This window comes from Marmota flaviventris, chromosome 13 (assembly GCF_047511675.1).
Source record: "Marmota flaviventris isolate mMarFla1 chromosome 13, mMarFla1.hap1, whole genome shotgun sequence".
In the NCBI taxonomy this organism is placed as follows: Eukaryota; Metazoa; Chordata; class Mammalia; order Rodentia; family Sciuridae; genus Marmota; species Marmota flaviventris.
The window spans coordinates 33744769-33763749 of NC_092510.1; the positions used below are offsets into that span (position 1 = coordinate 33744769).

Sequence of the window (18981 nt, forward strand, 5' to 3'; positions counted from 1 at the left end):
GGAGTCTTCCTTTAGTGAGTGGGAAGAAGATAAATCATCTGCTAGAGGGTGGTGACAGGCCTGGGTCAGAAACAGAGAGGGGGCTGGGGAACGTGGGGGACCCTACTCCTGGTGGCTGGGAATGACAGCATTTGCCATGTCTAGCCTTGTGTTTCTTTCTGCTACACTGGTGTTTTTTTCTCCCCAGCTGAAGACTTGAATAAATATTTTGATTTTCTGTTATTGCCGACGATTACTGCATCTTCTTATTTAACTTATGTCTTCTTTCCAAGCGAGAATATCCAGGTTTCGGTTGGATCTATTTTAAGGTGAATTAATTAACCAGCATAATAATACATTCATATGTTTCTTTTTTCATTATATTTTACTCTAAAATAGTTACCGAACACGTGCAATAGAATCCCTAGTAAACCACGCTGTCTTTTGGATTTGTTTGTTTCTTTCTTTCTTGTCTGACAGGGGAACCTGCCCCCAGACTACAGGATCAGCCTGATTGACATCGGCCTGGTGATCGAGTACCTGATGGGCGGAGCTTACCGCTGCAACTACACGCGCAAGCGCTTCAGGACCCTCTACCACAACCTCTTCGGCCCCAAGAGGGTGAGTTCCAGCCAAACCTAGGTGGTGCAGTAGTAGGTTGGGAGAGATTCGGGGTGTGGCTTCTTGATCTCCGTAGGGGAGGCCTGTTGAGAAGGTGCTAACTGCTCCTCCTCTTCTTCTCTCTTCCATCCAAACTGTTAAAAAAAAAATTAATTTGGCAATAAATACTATCAGTTGTTTTTCTTGAAGTGACAACCTCACTTGGGTCATTCCAAAAATGCCTGCCCAATGTCCAGTCTGTCTGCCCCAGTCTTGTCTGCCAGTCTTCCCTTCAAGTAAAAGCGATATTCTATATAAACAAAGGGGCTGTGACTTAATCCAAAGAATGCCAAAGTGTTTTTCCTCAGAACAGCCTTCTAGATCATAGGTAGCACAAATGTTTCTGGGTCAGGCTTCCCGATTTATCCCAGGGGATGGTAATAACACACACAATCAGAGATTAAACAAACATGGTAATTATTGAAGGCTTCAAGAGCATGTTTAAGGGAAATTGTTTGGGATTTTGTTTACTTGTTTTTGTTTTCTCCAAGTGCCTATCAGCGTAATCCAATGACCACAGTGAAGTTTGGTATCACTACCTTTATTTTTATTTATTTATTTTTATTTTGGATTGGGGTTTGGACCTGGGTTGCTCTACCTCTAGCTACATCTTCAGAGGGGTTTATGTATTGAGACAGTCACTAAATTGATAAGGCTGGCCTCAAACTTGCAATCTTCCTGCTTTAGCCTCTGGGATTACAGGCCTTTGCTCCTACCGGCTTCACAGTTTTTACTCTTGCTAAGGCACCAAGCAGTTTTACTCCCGACAGCTTTGTGCCATCTAAGCTAGTGTAAACACAATATCCAAACTCAGTATTATTATGAACATAGATTGGAATTCTCGCACCCTCTGAAAGGGTCTTGGGGCCCCTCGTGACCCATGGATGACATTTTGAAAGCTGCTGCCCTCGCTGGTAATGGACATCATTTTTCTCTTTCTTTTGTTTTCCTCTATTTTTAATTTTTTAATTTTTTTTTCATTTTATTTTTGTATTTTTTTAAATTTTATTGTTTCTTACTTTTAACAAAGCTTTATTCTGACTACAAAAGTATTTTGCAGGACTACTGGGGAACTTTGAAGACACCAAAAAGCATAAACAAGAAAAAATAATAGCACAGATTGTAAACTGGTGGTCATCTCAGAAGCTGAGAGAGAGAGAGAGAGAAAGAGAGAGAAGGTTCCAGCTATTCCCACTTGAATAGTCACATAAAATTTGAAGGACCTGTGAGGGCTGGGACCTTCCAATTTACTCAGATAACTTCCAAGATGGCACCCAACCATTCTGTACTACTTAGAACCACAGAATTTGTGATTCTGCCCCCGAAGGTATTTTGGTATCTCCCTTTGTTAAATATAAATCAGAGATTTGCCAAGTGGCCTTCTCTGCTGGCTGCAGTCTGTGCCTATTGTGCACATTTCCAGATGCTGACACTATCTGTGCCTTGAGGGCCTCCTGCCACCCTCCATACATGCCCTCTCACCCTCTCTACAGTGCAGCAGCACAGGGAGATGGCCAGCAGGAAGCACCAAAACATGTATTTATGAATGATATCTGATTCCTCTCCAACTAATAGAGGTATTTCAGAGGTTGGAGATGTGTGGGATTTTATCTGTTTGGTTGTTTCATTGCTCATCTTAGTTCAAGCTACTGTAACAAAATACCACAAACTAATTGGCTTATGAACGTAAATCTACCACTCACAGTTCTGGAAGCCAGACAAATTCAAGATCAAGGCACCAACAAATTCAGTGTCTAGTGAGGGCTTGCTTTCTGGTTCACAGATGGCACCTTATTGTGTGTCCTCACATGATGGAAGGGCGAATGAGTTCCCCTGGGCCTCTTTTATAAAGACACCAACCTTATTCAGGAGGGCCCTTCTCTCTTGACCTTCCCAAAATCTCTACTCCAATGCCATCACCCTGGGGTTAGAATTTCAACATATAAATTTGGGGAGGAAAAAAAAACATTCAGACTCTAACACTCATACAAGTACTGGAAATCATGACATTCTGCCCAAGAAGGATGGTTATAGGAAAGTGAAAGAAATCTTGGTTCACAAAAGATATTATAAACCTTTAGACTTTATCTGTGGATGATCACATCTCTTCAGTTTCCTAATTTTCTGTGAGTCACCAAAATCATTAAATCTCTAATTCTTTTATAAATTCTATAAATTTAGTTCCCTTTGTGTTCTTTTATTCAGAGAAATAAAATAAATGCTATATGGTGCACTAGAGTTATTGATTACTTGTTTATGATATAATAGGATTCTTTTCTTACTTCTGTAAAAGAAAGACCTAATTTTGTTGACATTTCTTTTTAACAGCCCAAAGCCTTGAAACTTCTGGGAATGGAGGTAAATATTTTTCAAATTATTAGTGTCAATTATTCTCTTTATTACATATTTTTTTAAAAATACAGTGCTAGCGCTTAACATATCTTTCTAAAATAAGGAAATGAAGTTTCTAAGTGTCATGGGTGCAGTTCCCAGTGGCTTTGAAAATTCAGCCATGAGGTTATGTTAGCATTGCAAACAAAAATAAAGAAATAAGTCCTATTTGAAATACTAACTTGAAAACCAAGGAAGCATACAAATTCCCATAAGCAAAATCCGTTCATGGGTGTTTGCAAATGACAACAGATCCAACAGCCTGAACTACTTCACAGATACATCCGTAGAGAGGCAGAAATGAGAGACATGCTATGTTTCCCATCTTTTGTTAAAATGGTTATTTTCATTTCTGCAAAACACAAGTATAGGATATCCTTGTCCTTTCGACAAAAAAGGGGAGTGCTGTCTATCATGAGATACAAAACTTACTAATAGTAGAAAAAGTGGACAAAAGTAAATAGAATAAGAAAAATGCCTATTAAAATTAATTCTTTAAAGTATAAAATTGACATATTCCCATGGGACTATGCTTATTATACAATAAGTAGAACTTATTTTAAAATTAATCATAAATGAGATTGTGAGTTCTTTTAGGATGAAACCTGGCCTACTGCATTTCAGTATTGATCTCAGAGCTGAGCTAGTGGAAGATATACAATAACTATTCAGTGAATTGAACTGATTCATTTTTAACTCAGCCTCTCTGTTTTTATCTAAAATTACAGGATGATATTCCCCTGAGGCGAGGAAGAAAGACCACCAAGAAACGTGAGGAAGAGGTGGACATCGACTTGGATGACCCTGAGATCAACCACTTCCCTTTCCCTTTCCATGAGCTGATGGTGTGGGCTGTCCTCATGAAGAGGCAGAAGATGGCCCTGTTCTTCTGGCAGCATGGAGAGGAGGCCATGGCCAAGGCCCTGGTGGCCTGTAAACTCTGCAAAGCCATGGCTCACGAGGCCTCCGAAAATGACATGGTTGATGACATTTCCCAGGAGCTGAACCACAACTCCAGGTTGGCCAACCCAGCAAACAGGGAGGTCAGGGGAAACATGGGAAGGTTGTCTCCAAAGACTCCAAGGTCTGAGCAACACATAACATTAAAGGGAGGCAGTATCACCCCAGTGGTGCACACAGAGAGTGCACACAGAGGGTACACAGTAGTACACATACCAATGCACAGATTTCATGTCATCCTCTCAGCTTTCCCAAGAGGTAGGTCCTATTGTTATGCACTTTGTTGAGCTGAGGACAGTGAGATTCAGAATTTAGGTAACTTATCCAAGATCACTTGGATAAGTTATGGTTGGCAAGGCTGGGATTTGAACTTGAGATCGGCCACATTGAAGAAGACACATTGCACTCTAATTGTTTGGACAGCCTCCCCCATAAATATGCCTTGGATTTGGGGCTCGAGTGTGGGGATCATGTCTTGTTGGACTTACATCCTCAGCTCTAGACATGGTGCTGGATGCTTAATGGATGTTGTCTGGATGAATTTATGAACAGACGAGACCTCACATGGAGCCATTGCTCCACACAGCAGCCACATTTTGTGGCTGGCCAGTGGATCTGTTTTAGTTAGCTTTTTCATTGCTGTGACCAAAAGACCTGGCAAGAACAATGTAGAGGAAGAGAAGTTGATTTTGGCTCAGGGTTTCAGAAGGTCAGTCCATGGTCAGCCAACTCCATCACTGCGCGCCTGAGGACAAGCAGAACATCATGGTAGAAGGAGTGATAGAGGAAAGCAACTCAGGATATGGCAATCAGGAACCAGAGAGAGATCTTTACTCACCAAGGAACAAAATGTAAACCTCAACGGCATGTCTTATGTACTACTTCCTCCAGCCACCCATTACTTGTTTATAGTTACCACCCGGTTAATCCATATCAGTGGATTAATTCACCAATCAGGTTACAGCTCTCATAAGCTAATCATTTCACCTCTGAAAATTCTTGCACTGTCTCACACATAAGCTTTGGGCAGACACCTCACACCTAAACCATAACAGGTCCAGCCCCACTTTTGTCATGTGAGTCTCCAAGCTGGCCTGAGGCTCCTTTGTACCTTCTCTCTTTCAGGGACTTTGGCCAGCTGGCTGTGGAGCTCTTGGACCAATCCTACAAGCAGGATGAGCAACTGGCCATGAAACTGTTGACGTACGAATTGAAGAACTGGAGCAATGCCACATGCCTGCAGCTGGCTGTGGCTGCCAAGCACCGTGACTTCATTGCGCACACGTGCAGCCAGATGCTGCTCACTGACATGTGGATGGGTCGGCTCCGCATGCGCAAGAACTCAGGCCTCAAGGTCAGTGTGCCCAAGGAGGCCCTGTGGGCTATGAGGGCCCGAGGGTTGGTTGTGGTTTTCCAAGCCAAATCTGTGGTGGGATTAGGCGTTCCTTTATCTCAAGAGGCTGCTACTAAAACCCAGCTGTTCACCAGAATCTCCTATGGAGTGTTTTGAATTTCATATAGAGGCAAGGGCCTCCCCTAGTCCTTCTGAATCAGCATCTCTTGAGATAGCGCCTAGACATTGATGTTTTTCAGAAGATCCAAAGGCAGTGGTTCCACAGGTTCCACGGGGGACACATTTTCTCTGACACAAGCCGGGCTATACCAGGAGTCCTCACCTAGGTAACCCTTCTCCACGGTTGGAGCCTGACCTCTCCCTTTCCCCCATATGTCCTTTACATCATGTAGTAGAGACATTGAATCTTACCAAATGTGCTTGAGGACTTTTGTGTATGTGTGTGTATGTGGTATTATTGGGGATTGAATTCGGGGGAGTTTTACCACTGAACTACATCCCCAGCCTTTTTTTAAATTTTGAAACAAGGTCTCACTAGGTTGCCTATGCTGATCTCAAACTTAAGATCCTCCTGCCTCAGCCTCCTAACTGGCTGGAATTACAGGTGTGCACCACCATCTCCTAAGAGAAATTTTTTAAACTGAAATAAGTATGTGGCAGATTTATATATCAAGGCATTGCTACATGATTCTGAGCTGTTGTTTTCTTTTTTTGGTGTTGGGGATTGAAGTCAGAGCCTTACACACATACTGTGCCACTCTGCTACATTCTCAACCCCCTAATCTATTATTAAATGAAGAAAAACAATTTACAGACCATTCTGCATAACCTGAGTCCCTTTTACAAAATGTATATGTGCAGAGTTATAGCAATATAAATTCATTTAAAAAAAAAAAAAAACCAAGAACACAGAATAAACTATATGCAGTGGTTACTTCTGAGGTTGAATGGACCTTATTAGAATTTTTTTTGTTGTTGTTTTAATGAGAAGTAGGATGGTAAGAAGGACTTGCTTTTTTAATTTTCAATGTTTTTCAAAGAAAACATTAAACTGAAAAAGAAAAAAAAACGGGAGGTGGAAGATCAAAAGAAAATGTAGTTTTGTTGTTTGCTTTTGGTTTTTGTTTTAATTCATTATAATGACAGTTTCTTTTTATTTATTTATTCAAAGTATATAACATGATGTTTTGATATACATAGTGAAATAGTTCTTGTAGTTAAGCAAATTAACAAATCCATCATCTAGTATAGTTAGCCTCTTTTTTTAATGTGATCAGAACTCCTAAATCTTCTTTCTTAGTAAATTTTCGGTATACAATGTGATATTAAAACTGTGGTCCTCATTAGATCCTGGGATTTACTCATCCTGCACACCTGTGACTTTGTGTCCTTTGCCCACCATTTACTAAGCCAGCAGTCCCTGTCCCATTCCTCCCTTCCCGTGGGCTCTTGACCCAGAGTCACAGAAGGTTCCATGAAGCAGAACATGAACATTTCCCTAGCTGCATTATTAGTGACTGCTGAGCCTGACCTCAGGGGGCAGCTGAGTCAGTTCTTAGCTCCAAGGACAATGTGTCATGTCCCCTGAAGGCTAAGAACAGCAGCATGCCACCTGAGACCAGACCTGCCATGCACCCAGAATCCAGGGTCCTCACCTTTCCTTCCTTCTCCCTGACTGCTCTCCAGTCCCCATGGCCATTCAGTCCTGGTCTGTCCCTGTCTTGTGCCTTGAGCTTCATTTTTCCTGACCCTTTGTTTCTTCAAAAATTAGACTGAGATACTATGCAGAATATTTCTCCAATGGGACAAAGTGACCTTCTTCACATCAATGTGCTTCAGATATTCAGGTGTTCAGGTCCACACACAGGGCATACAACACCTGTGCAAAGTGCACATGCACATGTACCCAAACACAGACACTTAAACGCCACACCCCAGGCCCTCTGATTCTAAGCAACCACCTAATCTTAATCCTTTAAATGTGATTATTATTATTATCATTATTATTACTTTAGGTAATTCTGGGAATTCTACTTCCTCCTTCAATTCTCAGCTTGGAGTTCAAGAACAAAGATGACATGCCCTATATGACTCAGGCACAAGAAATCCATCTCCAAGAGAAGGAGCCAGAAGAACCAGAGAAACCCACAAAGGAAAAAGATGAAGAGGACATGGAACTGACTGTAAGGAAAAATAAATAAATAAAATATATTTTATTTTATAACAACATATATTTATAACAGTTATTTATATGTGTGTTATTTTCCCTGAGGAGAATCCCAAATGCACTGATAAGGTTCAATAGTTCTTAAGGTCAGATAGATGTCCCCATCCTCAAGTTAGTCATGGGTGCTGCCATTTAAGAATTGAGACCAGGGTATTATAAAAATGCCTCTTTATGCACAAATAACATGACTGTTATTTGTGCATAAAGAATTCAGAGCAAGGCACCCTCAATTTCCCAGGCCAGCAAAGGTTTATAAACAAGGAGATGATGTAGCAGTCTTAGCACGCAAAACAAGAAAGGAGAACCATGATTTGGGAGCAGCCAGCTTCACAGAGCTGGAACCATTCTGCTGATCAGAAGCTGAGCCCTTATCTATCTTCAGGGTCAGGCTCACAAATACAGCACTAATTGAATTTTGAGGTTTGTATGGAAAGCTTTTATTAGCTCTCCCCAGTGTAATTATAGAACATGGGTGCTTTGTTCTGCAGAGGGAACCAACGGGCAGCTGCGCATGAGATGGCTTCCCACAGCCCCCGCCTGAGCAGCGTGACTGTTACTGGCTCCTTGCCAAAGACTAAAAATATCCCATGCTATTAAAGGGACACATAAGGCTTCATAGTTCAGGAAACATCAAGCAACCACTCCCTAAGGACTTTCTTGATATGCCTCACCCCCCTCACCACTCCAGCCAGCCATGGCTGCCATAATCACCCAGAAGGAACTGTGAGAGGAGAAAAACGAAAATTGGTTTTGCTCAGGTGACAAAAGGCCTATGCATTATCATCCTGGTGGGGCCACTGAGGATTGTTCTTCCTCCAGACAAAGAACATTTCCTTCAGTGGGCCCCTTCTCAACCTCTGTTTGCAGACATGATCTCTAACTCAAACACCAACTTTTGTTTCAGTTTCAGGATTTTTACAAAAATCCACGTAGGTCTCTGCTCACCTCTATAGGAATACAGATGGTCTTCCCTGAAATTATCTTACCATAATTTTGGCTTCTAAACCCCGTGATGGATAGGAAATAATATTTTAATCATTAGCAGTGACATGGGTAGGGATAATGCTGAATCCTTCTTGGGCAGCTCAGCAGGGGAGTAAAGAGTGTATTCTCTAGAGTCAGAATCCTCCCCATCACCTCTTGCTGTATGATTTTGAGCACTTTCATCATTTTTTATTGTGGGCATAATAACTATATGTGTCTCACAGGAAGCTGTGTAGTTTAAAACATATTCATGTAAAATGCTTAGACTGGCAGCTGACACACCACAAAGGTTGGTAAATGCTCACAAATGCACACTAAGCATTCTTTGTACACTTCTTCATGGAATCCTCACACTGGATCCACAAATAAGCACTGTTTTTATTAACCCCATTTTACAGATGAGGAAGATGGGACTCAGGGAGATCAAACTGCCCAAGTTTACCCAGTTGCAAATCTGGGATTAGAACCCAGGCAAACAGACTCCACTGGTCCCTTTTTTGATTCAGGGAAGGAGAGAATTTCTTCCTCCTTTCAGCTACTTTGGGTGAACACATAGTAGAGAGAATTCAAAAGCAACACGCAGGCCTCCTAAGTCAAGTGTGAGGTGACCTTGATGTAGACACACATCCTAGGAAGTCAGCCAGGAGCTGACTCAGCCTTCTGCCTGATTGGATCTCCAGGAAGAAAGCAAAGGGAGGAGCTTCCCCTGCTCAGGCTAGAGCTTTGAGGATCTGATCCTGCAGGAAGCCACAATAAAGGATGTATCTCTAGACTGAGAACACAGTCATCTGGCCAGAGGACAGCCTCCCGTACTGTGTACTGAGAACCTGCATAGGAGACACAGGGTGGCCTTGCTGCCTGGGCTTGTTCTCCCCAGGGAGAAGGAAAGGAAGTAGGGATGGACTTGAGGGCAGCAAGCTCAGACCCTGATGGCAAACTCTGTCCCTGCTGGGGCTCCCATCAGCAGGCTCACCCCAGGCAGGATTGAGGGTGCAGCTTGATGATATCTTCCCTTCTTTCATAGGATTGACATTTGAGCTTCTGTGTTAAACTAACATATCTCCTCTTATAATGGGACATCCTTTGTCCTGCCAAAACTATAACCCAAAATATTCGCCTTGGTTCATTCCATTTCAGAATGTTTAGTAGTTCAGGATCATTAGTTCACGTCAAAGGATCTTTTTCTACATTAACACCTGTGCTTAGGCAGCAGAGATTTAAAATCCACAATGTACAGTGTATTTGAATTTGACCCTTAAATTCTGCTTTAGGAGATGTCAAAGGAAACATTTTGACAATAGGAAAAAGAAAAATAAACCAAATCCGGCAAGTGAAGCTGCTGAGGCCGGAATTGATGGAAGGGCAAAAATGCTCTAAAAAGAGCAGGCTTTTTAAAATTGGCATTTGAATCATAAAGGCAAAACTGGTTACTTTGTTTTCTCTCCTTCCCTGAATCAATGGCCTTGTAAGTGTCTCCACCTTGCACTTTGCCTGATAAAGTACCTACATGTCCACAGCCCCAGAGATGGCTACGTTGGGAAATCCAGTGTCCCTGGAGATAAGCCCCAGCTGCCTCTCTCCAAGATGCCTAAAGATCTCCAATCTACCTTTACTTCTATCTCATTATGTCTCCAGAAGGCATTGCATTGTCTAACATAGACATAAGCAGAACTGAAGCAGGATAATTATGTTACATAAATTATAAATTATAGAAGGACAAATACCACGTACCTTCAGAGTTTCTTGAGATCAGTGATCAATACTTAGAGAATTCTATGGGGGGTCTAGTGTTATCCATCATGAAGACTGACTCAGCTCACTGACATTAAACACCTAGACAGACCATGGAGGAAAATTTGATCTTTTAATTAACTCAAGGTCCTTTTCTAGCCAGTGTCTACAAAGAGATGGAAGTTACCTTCCCAGAAATTCAATTGATTAGAGAGAAATCATTTGTGATCATCACATATTTGAGCAAAGTGGTTATTTGAGACAGTGACTGAAGTAGTTGAAACTAATATTTGCATATTTTAGGTTCGTTTGTTATTTGAAAACAGAATTATGTAGTAGTTACTTCTAGTCTCAAGTTCGAGACAAACTTAAATTATTGCTGTAATTAGATTGCTCAACTTGAAATTCTTATGCCCAGTACTCTGTCTTGTCCCAAATCCTTGTTAGTTCCTCATCAGTCATAATATCTTACCCCATTTTTACATTTAATAAAAAAAAATCTCATTTCCCAACAGCATGAAACTAACCTTATCTTAGAACAATATTGAAGAAGTAAAGTCAGAAAACTGTACTGCTATACATTCTAATAACATACTTTTTTGTGTGCAAAATCCCAACTAGATAATTTCAGTGAAGAGTAGCCAAGGTCTCATGTTACTTAACTAGCTAAGTTACTGAGCATCTATTATGTGCCAGGTGCTAACTTATTGGTAGACCAACCCTATATCAGGGGCTCTTATTACCCCTCTTTCACATTTAAAAAAAAAAATTAAGTCTTGGGGCTGGGAATGTAGCTTAGTGGTAGAGCACTTGCCTGGCATGCTTGAGGCCTTGGGTTCAAATCCCAGCACTGCAAAAAAATAAAATAATAACAATAAATAAAAAAATAAATGAGAAACTGAATCTCAGATTAAAAATACAATATTCTTTTTTTTACATAATGAAAGTTTTTAATTGTTAAAGGCATATCTCACAGAGCAATTAAAACAACTTTGGTTCATAAATTAAATATATTACACTTGAAATAAGCTTCAAAATCTACCTATAATCCTCACAAGTGAAGCTTCATGAGCCAAAAATAGTGATTTTGGTTCTGTAAGAAAAGTGTATTGACTTTAATATAATACACAGCTTTGTCTATCATGTTAAAGAATTTCAGTGTCTTAGTTGTGGAAAGATTTGTCCAACTCATACTTGTTTTATACATAGTGAGAAACAGTGGTATTCTGATAAAATTAACAGTATTATTCTGAAAGACTGGAAACTGATTTATCACTTACAATTTGGAATGAGAAACTGTCTACATCAATCTTTCTTTTTTTATAATTTTTATTGTTGGTTGTTCAAAACATTACATAGTTCTTGATATATCATATTTCCCATTTTGAGTCAAGTGGGTTATGAACTCCCATTTTACCCCGTATACAGATTGCAGAATCACATTGGTTACACACCCACTGATTTACATATTGCCATACTAGTGTCTGTTGTATTCTGCTGCCTTTCCTATCCTCTACTATCCCCCCCTCCCCTCTTCTCTCTCTACCCCATCTACTGTAATTCATTTCTCCCCCTTGTTTTTTTTTCCCTTTCTCCTAACTTCCTCTTGTATGTAATTTTGTATAACCCTGAGGGTCTCCTTCCATTTCCATGCAATTTCCCTTCTCTCTCCCTTTCCCTCCCACCTCTCATCCCTGTTTAATGTTAATCTTCTTCTCATGCTCTTCCTCCCTACTCTGTTCTTAGTTACTCTCCTTATATCAAAGAAGACATTAAAAAATACAATATTCTTGATGCTGTTGCTGTTGTCATGAATGAGAAGGGAATCATGGATTCTTTGGGAAGATCTCCAACAGCTTAGAGATGAAGACTTCTGCAAGCCGAGGCTGACTAGGGTCCTCCTATTGTTACCTGGCTGCAAAGAAAGTCAGCATGCCCAGGACTTGTCATACCACTAATGCCAACTGTAGCTCAGATTTTACCAGGACTGAATCAGAGAACCAAGGCACATGCCTACCGTTTGAGGAGATGGCCCTAACAACTTCAGGTGCTTCAGATAACTCACCTCTTGAGGGCTCATGATCTTTGGGTCAAGTAGGGACTCTGGTTCAATTTACCTTTGACTTAAAAGTCATCAGTGTAGGTGGAGAGAGAATCTGAACCCAGAGGTAGCCTGTCTCACAATACATAAGGACAGGGTGGGGGCACAGATTCCTCCAATGTGGCTTCCCCGCTATACTCTTCTTCCCTCTCGGAACGCTGTGTGTTTTCCATTGTCTGCCTCTTCCAGAGGGTTCAGGATAGAATAAAATGGTCAAGAGTTTTCCCCAAGACCTTCCATCCCAAACAAAGGAAATGTATAGATTGTACAAGAGTGCAATCACATACCTAGGGAAGGCATGAACTTTAAATTGCTGGGGGGGGGGGGCAGGAGCTCAGGTTCTTCTGTTTAATGAGCTCTGAAGTATAAAATAAGCGAGTCAGAGTATATGCTCTGCAGAGCCCTGCCATGATGGGTTCCATTCTCTCCCTCTGTAGGCAATGTTGGGACGAAACAATGGGGAGTCATCCAGGAAGAAGGATGAAGAGGAAGTTCAGAGCAGGCACCGGTTAATCCCTCTGGGCAGAAAAATCTATGAATTCTACAATGCACCCATTGTGAAGTTCTGGTTCTACACTGTAAGTATCTTTCCTTTCCTAGTGGATGGCCACAGGAGCCAACATTCACGTCTCAGGCACCGGGGTGGTTTTCTCTGTGAGTCATACGTAGCACACATTGCAGGAAAGGAAGCTGTATGACCTTGTTTTTCCAATAGTTTTGCAAGATCTGTGGAGTTTGTTGGGCAGGTTCCACAGGCTAAATGTCTTCTCTTCAAAAAACTTAAGGAAATGATAAAAGTGAGAACCAATAGAAATAGATGTGAGGTGAGTATGAATTCAATCTAGTAGGAAGTAGATGTCCACTTTCAAAACACTTTCCTGTTCTGGATGGATGAAGACTAAGTCAGAGTTGCCTACTTTAGGTGCCAATCCTGGGTTTTTGTGGTTTGTTTGTTTGTTTCTTTGAGGGTGGGGGTTTACATTTAGTAAATAAGACTCAAGCACAGTGTGGAAGTGGTGTGACTAGGCATGGGTAGCATATGCACATAGCTACTCCCAATCTGGTATTGCCAGCAAACAAATTTTCTTGGTTAGACCCAATAAACAACAAACAAGCAAAAGAGGCAGAAACTACCAGAACAACCAATAGTCATGGCAAAGATTATTCAGTATGTACACCCCACAAACCATGCCTACAAAACCTTGGGTTCCTGAAGAGGCCTCCTGATAGGGTAGAAAGGACTGAACTGCTGGTTTTCCACTTCTACTTCTCAATGATATTTTAAGGTGAGCTTGTGGCCCATGTCATCTCTGATTCTCCCCAGAGAATCAGAACTGTGCAAAGACAAAGGAGAGTGCATCTGTATTTTTAGCCTTTTTGATAACCAGCTACAGAGCAATCCTTTGAGTCAGCAACAAGATAATCTAAATCTGAGGCTGAGATGACTCAAATGTCTAAATGAGGTGCTTTTTGTGTGGACCTGTGTGCTAACTAGCACTGGCTGTATAGCAGAGACTCTCAACCTCAGCAATATCAGCACTTTGGGGAGGGTAAGTCTTTATCGTAAGGTGCTGTCTCCGACATGTTGCATATTTAGCAGCATCCCTGGCCTCTACCTACCAGATGCCTATAGCACTCTTCCTCCAAGTATGACAATCAAAATATTTCTAGACGTTGCCAAACATCCCCTATGGGATTAAAAAAAAAAAAGCCATCAGCTGAAAACCACTACTTTAAAGTATGGTCTCAAAAGAGGATCCGAGATTATGAAAATATAAATATTATATTTATATTTAGTAAAGTAAAACTTCTAATGTATTAATGTTAAGAAAAGAGAATATGGAAGAATATAGCCTACTAAAAAGAAAAAAAAATGTCCACCCCTCTCAACGGAAGCATGCAAAAAATATTTCTATTTCTACATTTTATACAGATCTACATTATTTTTACCTTTCAGAAAACAGCATAGTGGTGACAAGCATGGACCTTGGAGTGAGACAGCCTGGGTGGGAATCCCATCTGTGCCTCTTTGTATTGTGTAATGTCAAACAAGTTACTTTCCTATTCTGTCCACACTTTCCTTAAGATGGGGATTTTATATATATATATATATATATATATATATATATATATATATATATATACACACACACACACACACACACACACACAGAGAGACACATATGTATGTGTATATATATATATATATATATATATATATATATATATATATTATACCTTGTAAAGTTTAATGGAGATTCAACGTGTTGAAGTAGGTGTCGTACTTAGAACAATGCCTGGACCTGAAAGAACCGTATGTACACCCCAATGTACACATGTCAATCAGCGTTGTATTCATCTATCCATCAGCACTAATAACAGTATCACTTGTTGAGCACTTACTATGTACGAGGCAATGTTTCCGGTGCTTTCTAAATACTCTCCCTAACCCATACAATTTTATCAAGATATTATCTGTACTATCATCTCATACACATATCTGCCCTTGCTCTTACATTATACTTCACCAATTTTCACAACGTAGAACAGGGCTTGGCAAGCTACAGCCCTTGGTCCAAATGCAGCCCACTGCCTGTTATTGGAGCCTGCAAGCTAACAATTGCTTCTACATCTTTATTTATTATATGGTGCTGGGAATGGAACCCAGCCTGGCACACGCTAGGCAACTGAGCTACACTCATGGCCCTGTTTTGTTTTGTTTTTGTTGTTGTTTTTTTAACATTTTTTAAAGGGCTGAAATAAAATTTTTGAACACATGAAAGTTATATGAAATTCAAATGTCAGTGTCCACAAAGATTTATTGTAACACAAGCAAAGTCACTTATTTACCTTTATAGCCTATCTGCTCTTGTGCTATAACAATAAAGTTGATTACTGGTGATAGAAGCCTCTTGACTTGTAAAGCCATAACAATTAACTATTGGACTCTATAGAAACAGCTTGCAAACTCCTGATCTAGAACACAAAAGAAATCGGTAGAAGTAATTGTGTCAAGAATTTTCTATCACTTATATGAATGTTCACCACTCTTACCTTCCAAGGCATCTTTTTCTCTTTCTTGATCTGCATTCAGTTTTATAGTAACTTTAGTTTGTGCTCCCCCTAGTCCCCACTGACTCATGTCAGGCAATTGTTAGCCAAGATTGCTTTTAAATTACAACCACCCTGGCGGGTAGTTCTACCTCGGCCTCACATTCGAATCACCTGGAGAGCTTTTAAAACACACTGGCCCCTGGGCTCTACTCCCAGAGCTTTGACATCATTGGTGTGAGGTACAGCCTGGGCACTGGGATATTGCAGAGCTCCCAAGTGATTGTCATGGTCAGTAGGGACTGAGAACCACTGGCCCAGACAAAGAACGGTTAGTTTTTAGCCCATATTTCTAAAAGATCCATGATGAGAACAGATCTTGTTAAAAACGCCAACTCCTCACTCCATCATAGACTCACTAAATCAACCTCCAGGCAGGAACCTGAGAGGCTGTGTTTAGTGAATGTCACAGGTGCATTAATGCTTAGGGAAGCTCAGGACCCACTGCTTGGCCTAAATCCTTTAAAGCATGTGGGATGATAACTCTTTGAAGGGTGGGACCTGAACATCCAGCTCTTCTTACATGGCTGATGGGGTTAGCCTCAGCAAACCCATCACATTGGATCCCCCAGTTGTTTCCAGTTGTGTTTATACAATTGCCAGGAATCTATGTCCACATGTTGACAAAGCCCAGTCCTCAAGGAAGTGGACAGAGAGAGGTGTATCAGTGTTTTAATTCCCCAGGGATGCTTAACAATAAAATTCAGCTTTAGATTAAAGGTCTCTTTGGCTTTGGGTTGGGTTCTCTGTAAAAGTATTTGTCACTATGATTTCAAAATCTTCCCTTCCTACTCTCCCAAGGTGCTGGAAGGGAGGACACATCTCACTTCCCCACAACCCTACTTGATCGCAATTTCCCGAGAGCAGCTTGGGTCCTCTTCTAGTCCAAGATGAAGGGAGGCAGGGACCCATCTGGCTCCCAGACCCTATCTGAGTTGAGAGCCCATTTGAAGTATCCAGCTAGAGAGGATTCAAATCCAAGGAGTGTAGTGGCCACAGATCAGGGGACATGATAGGCACCCAGGGCTATCATGAAGGGCTCTTTCCTGGAGAGTAGGCAGGTTAGATTTTTAGACAAGATGAAGAACATGAGCTGGGATTTTAATCCAACTCTCGGTGACTTTGCTGCCCACCTTCCTTATACCAGACACACTAACGCTATTTTTCAGAGGACATACGGGACTAGTGAAGTCATTTAAGTATTAAGCTGCAGAAGTTCTGGTAGAAGTGGGTACATTGCGTAAGTGGACCTACAAGTGTCAAGAGAAGATAAAAATGCCTTAGAATGTTTTATACGAAATTGGGTAAAATGATGAAACCAGGACAGTTAACAAAATTCATTTCACTGAGAATCAATAAAACTTGATTCAATAAAGAGAAGGAAGCAACCAGGAAGAGAGAGTGATTTCAAGTCAGAAGGCACCAAGAGTGTATTTTAGAATTTTAACCACTGAATTCCTTTCTTTGCATTGTGTAAAATACATACTCACAGAAACTGTAGAGTGAGTGCCAATGTGTTATGATGGTAAATCAAAATCATGCAAACCAAGTCAGACTGTGAACTTTTTTTTTTTTTTTCAGTGCTGGGGATTGAGCCCAGGGCCTCTCATATGCTAGACAAGCACTCTATCACTAAGTCATACCTCATCCCTTGAACTAATACAGCATCCTACATGATTTAAAAAAAAAAAAAAAAAAAACTCTTTCCTGAGAAATTTTTATAATTTGTTAATGTTCCTGAAGGTGTCAAGGTGTAGGTACCTAGGCACAAATAAAGATGACAGTCCCAGGGTGGGAGAGGACAAGCAAATCACTTGGATGGAAAGAAAACTCAGAGGACACTTGGCATCTGTGTATGACTGTCTGTGGTGATGACATTGCTTTTATTCATGATATTGTTTAACTCTGACGAATTTTCTCCTTTAAGGTATGGAAGGGAGGGGTAGGGTGGGGTGGGGGCTGGCATGTATCTCAATGGTAGATCACTTGCCTAGTATGCTCAAGGGCCTGGGTTCAATTCCCAGCAACACACACACACACACACACACACACACACACAAAGAGGTGAGGAAATTATATGCCAGTTTTGTCTGCAAATATATTAGGATATCAGAAACCCTTGATTCATATTAAGAATCTGTTTATTCACTTACCAAAATGAGAGAGAGAGAGAGAGAAGGAAGGAAGGAAGAGGCCCTTTCAGTAGATAAGGCAGCATCTCTCCAGTTCCCCAGTATATCTCCCAACCAGGCTGCAGCTTCCTCTACCTTCCAAGCTCCCACCATGTCCCAGAACTCTGGAGGCCGCAATCCTCTTGCCCACACAGTGTGGTATTCTTTGCTATACGGTGGCCTTGGAAGAGTGCAGGTGATGTGAATTAACTAGCTTTGAGTTTCTACTCACAGCCCCTGAGGCCAGTAGTGCCTTGTCTGAATAAGATTTTGCTTCTGTGCCATTTCCCTTAGGGTGAATTTTCTCTTGCAAGGCCCCCACCAGCTCTCTGTCACTCCATGCACCTTGACATTGCTGAATCCTCTAGTGACAGGCACCAACTTGAACCCTGAGGAGTTTTTCCTGATATCCATCAATTGAGCCAGTCACATCAGAATTCCCCCTCAAAGTGTGAGAGCCTCAGGATGAAATCTCTCTCTAGTCGCTGTGGGCTGCACAGACCCATGCCTTTCTGTGAGTTGTCTTCTCTCACTTTGTTTCAAAGAAGTAGATACCAAAAGTGAATATTCCAGCTGGGCACAGTGGCACATGCCTTCAGTTCCACCTTGGAGCCTAAAGCAGGAGGATCACTTGAACCCAGGAGTTCAAGACTAACCTAAGCAACATAGCAAGACCCTGTCTCAAAAACAAACAAACAAACCAAAATATTCCAACTGGGCTAGGGCAGGAAGGTAGTACAATGAAAAACAGGAAAAACCTTCCCAGTTCACTGACAAGCCAAACACTTTAAAGTATGAGAAAAAAGGAAAACACTCACTTAGAAGAAAATTGAAATGGAGTCTTAAGGTAAAGTCCGGGCTAGTTTCATGTTGGTTTGACCAATTTGCAGGAATTACATGTGTCTTCTTTTCCTTGTCATGGGCATTATTTAATTGTCTAGTGTTAGGCAAAAATCCACTGTGCAGCAATAGTCCAGGAATCTCAAATCTGAGCCTGAGCAAGAGCCATCCTCACAAAGTTTCCCTGTTTTGCTAGGAAGACATAAGAAATCAGGTCATTGCAAAACAAAATGATACGTGGTGACATATACATACCAATACTGTGTGCCCAGAGACATACAGAGGGTCAGAAGGAAGACTACATATTAAGTTATTTCAAACACTACAGGCTTTTTTTAAAAAGTTCTTTTGCTAGTTTAAAGCCTATAATTTCATTTTGTCATGAATTCTCTGTCCTGTTTGCTGACCTTGTTCTGTCCTGCCTTGCAGTGGCCTTGCCTGAGTCCAGGGCTCCTGGGCCTCAGCAGCCAGA

At 41.2% G+C, this 18981-nt stretch overlaps 1 protein-coding gene across 13 annotated transcripts in view; it reads left to right on the forward strand.

Annotated features, from left to right (window-relative positions):
• The window catches only part of Trpm3 (transient receptor potential cation channel subfamily M member 3), an 827780-nt gene that overhangs the window by 743055 nt on the left and 65744 nt on the right, over positions 1–18981 (forward strand). For 4 of the 13 annotated variants that reach the window (XM_027940080.3, XM_027940095.3, XM_027940074.3 and 1 more), the window contains 7 exons: positions 273–308; positions 460–600; positions 2968–2997; positions 3759–4048; positions 5116–5344; positions 7360–7527; positions 12825–12965. In XM_027940080.3, coding sequence (XP_027795881.2) covers positions 273–308; positions 460–600; positions 2968–2997; positions 3759–4048; positions 5116–5344; positions 7360–7527; positions 12825–12965 — 1035 coding nt within the window. The remainder of the gene's footprint in view (positions 1–272; positions 309–459; positions 601–2967; positions 2998–3758; positions 4049–5115; positions 5345–7359; positions 7528–12824; positions 12966–18981) is intronic. The other 9 variants (XM_027940084.3, XM_027940075.3, XM_027940086.3 and 6 more) reach the window with 3 other exon arrangements.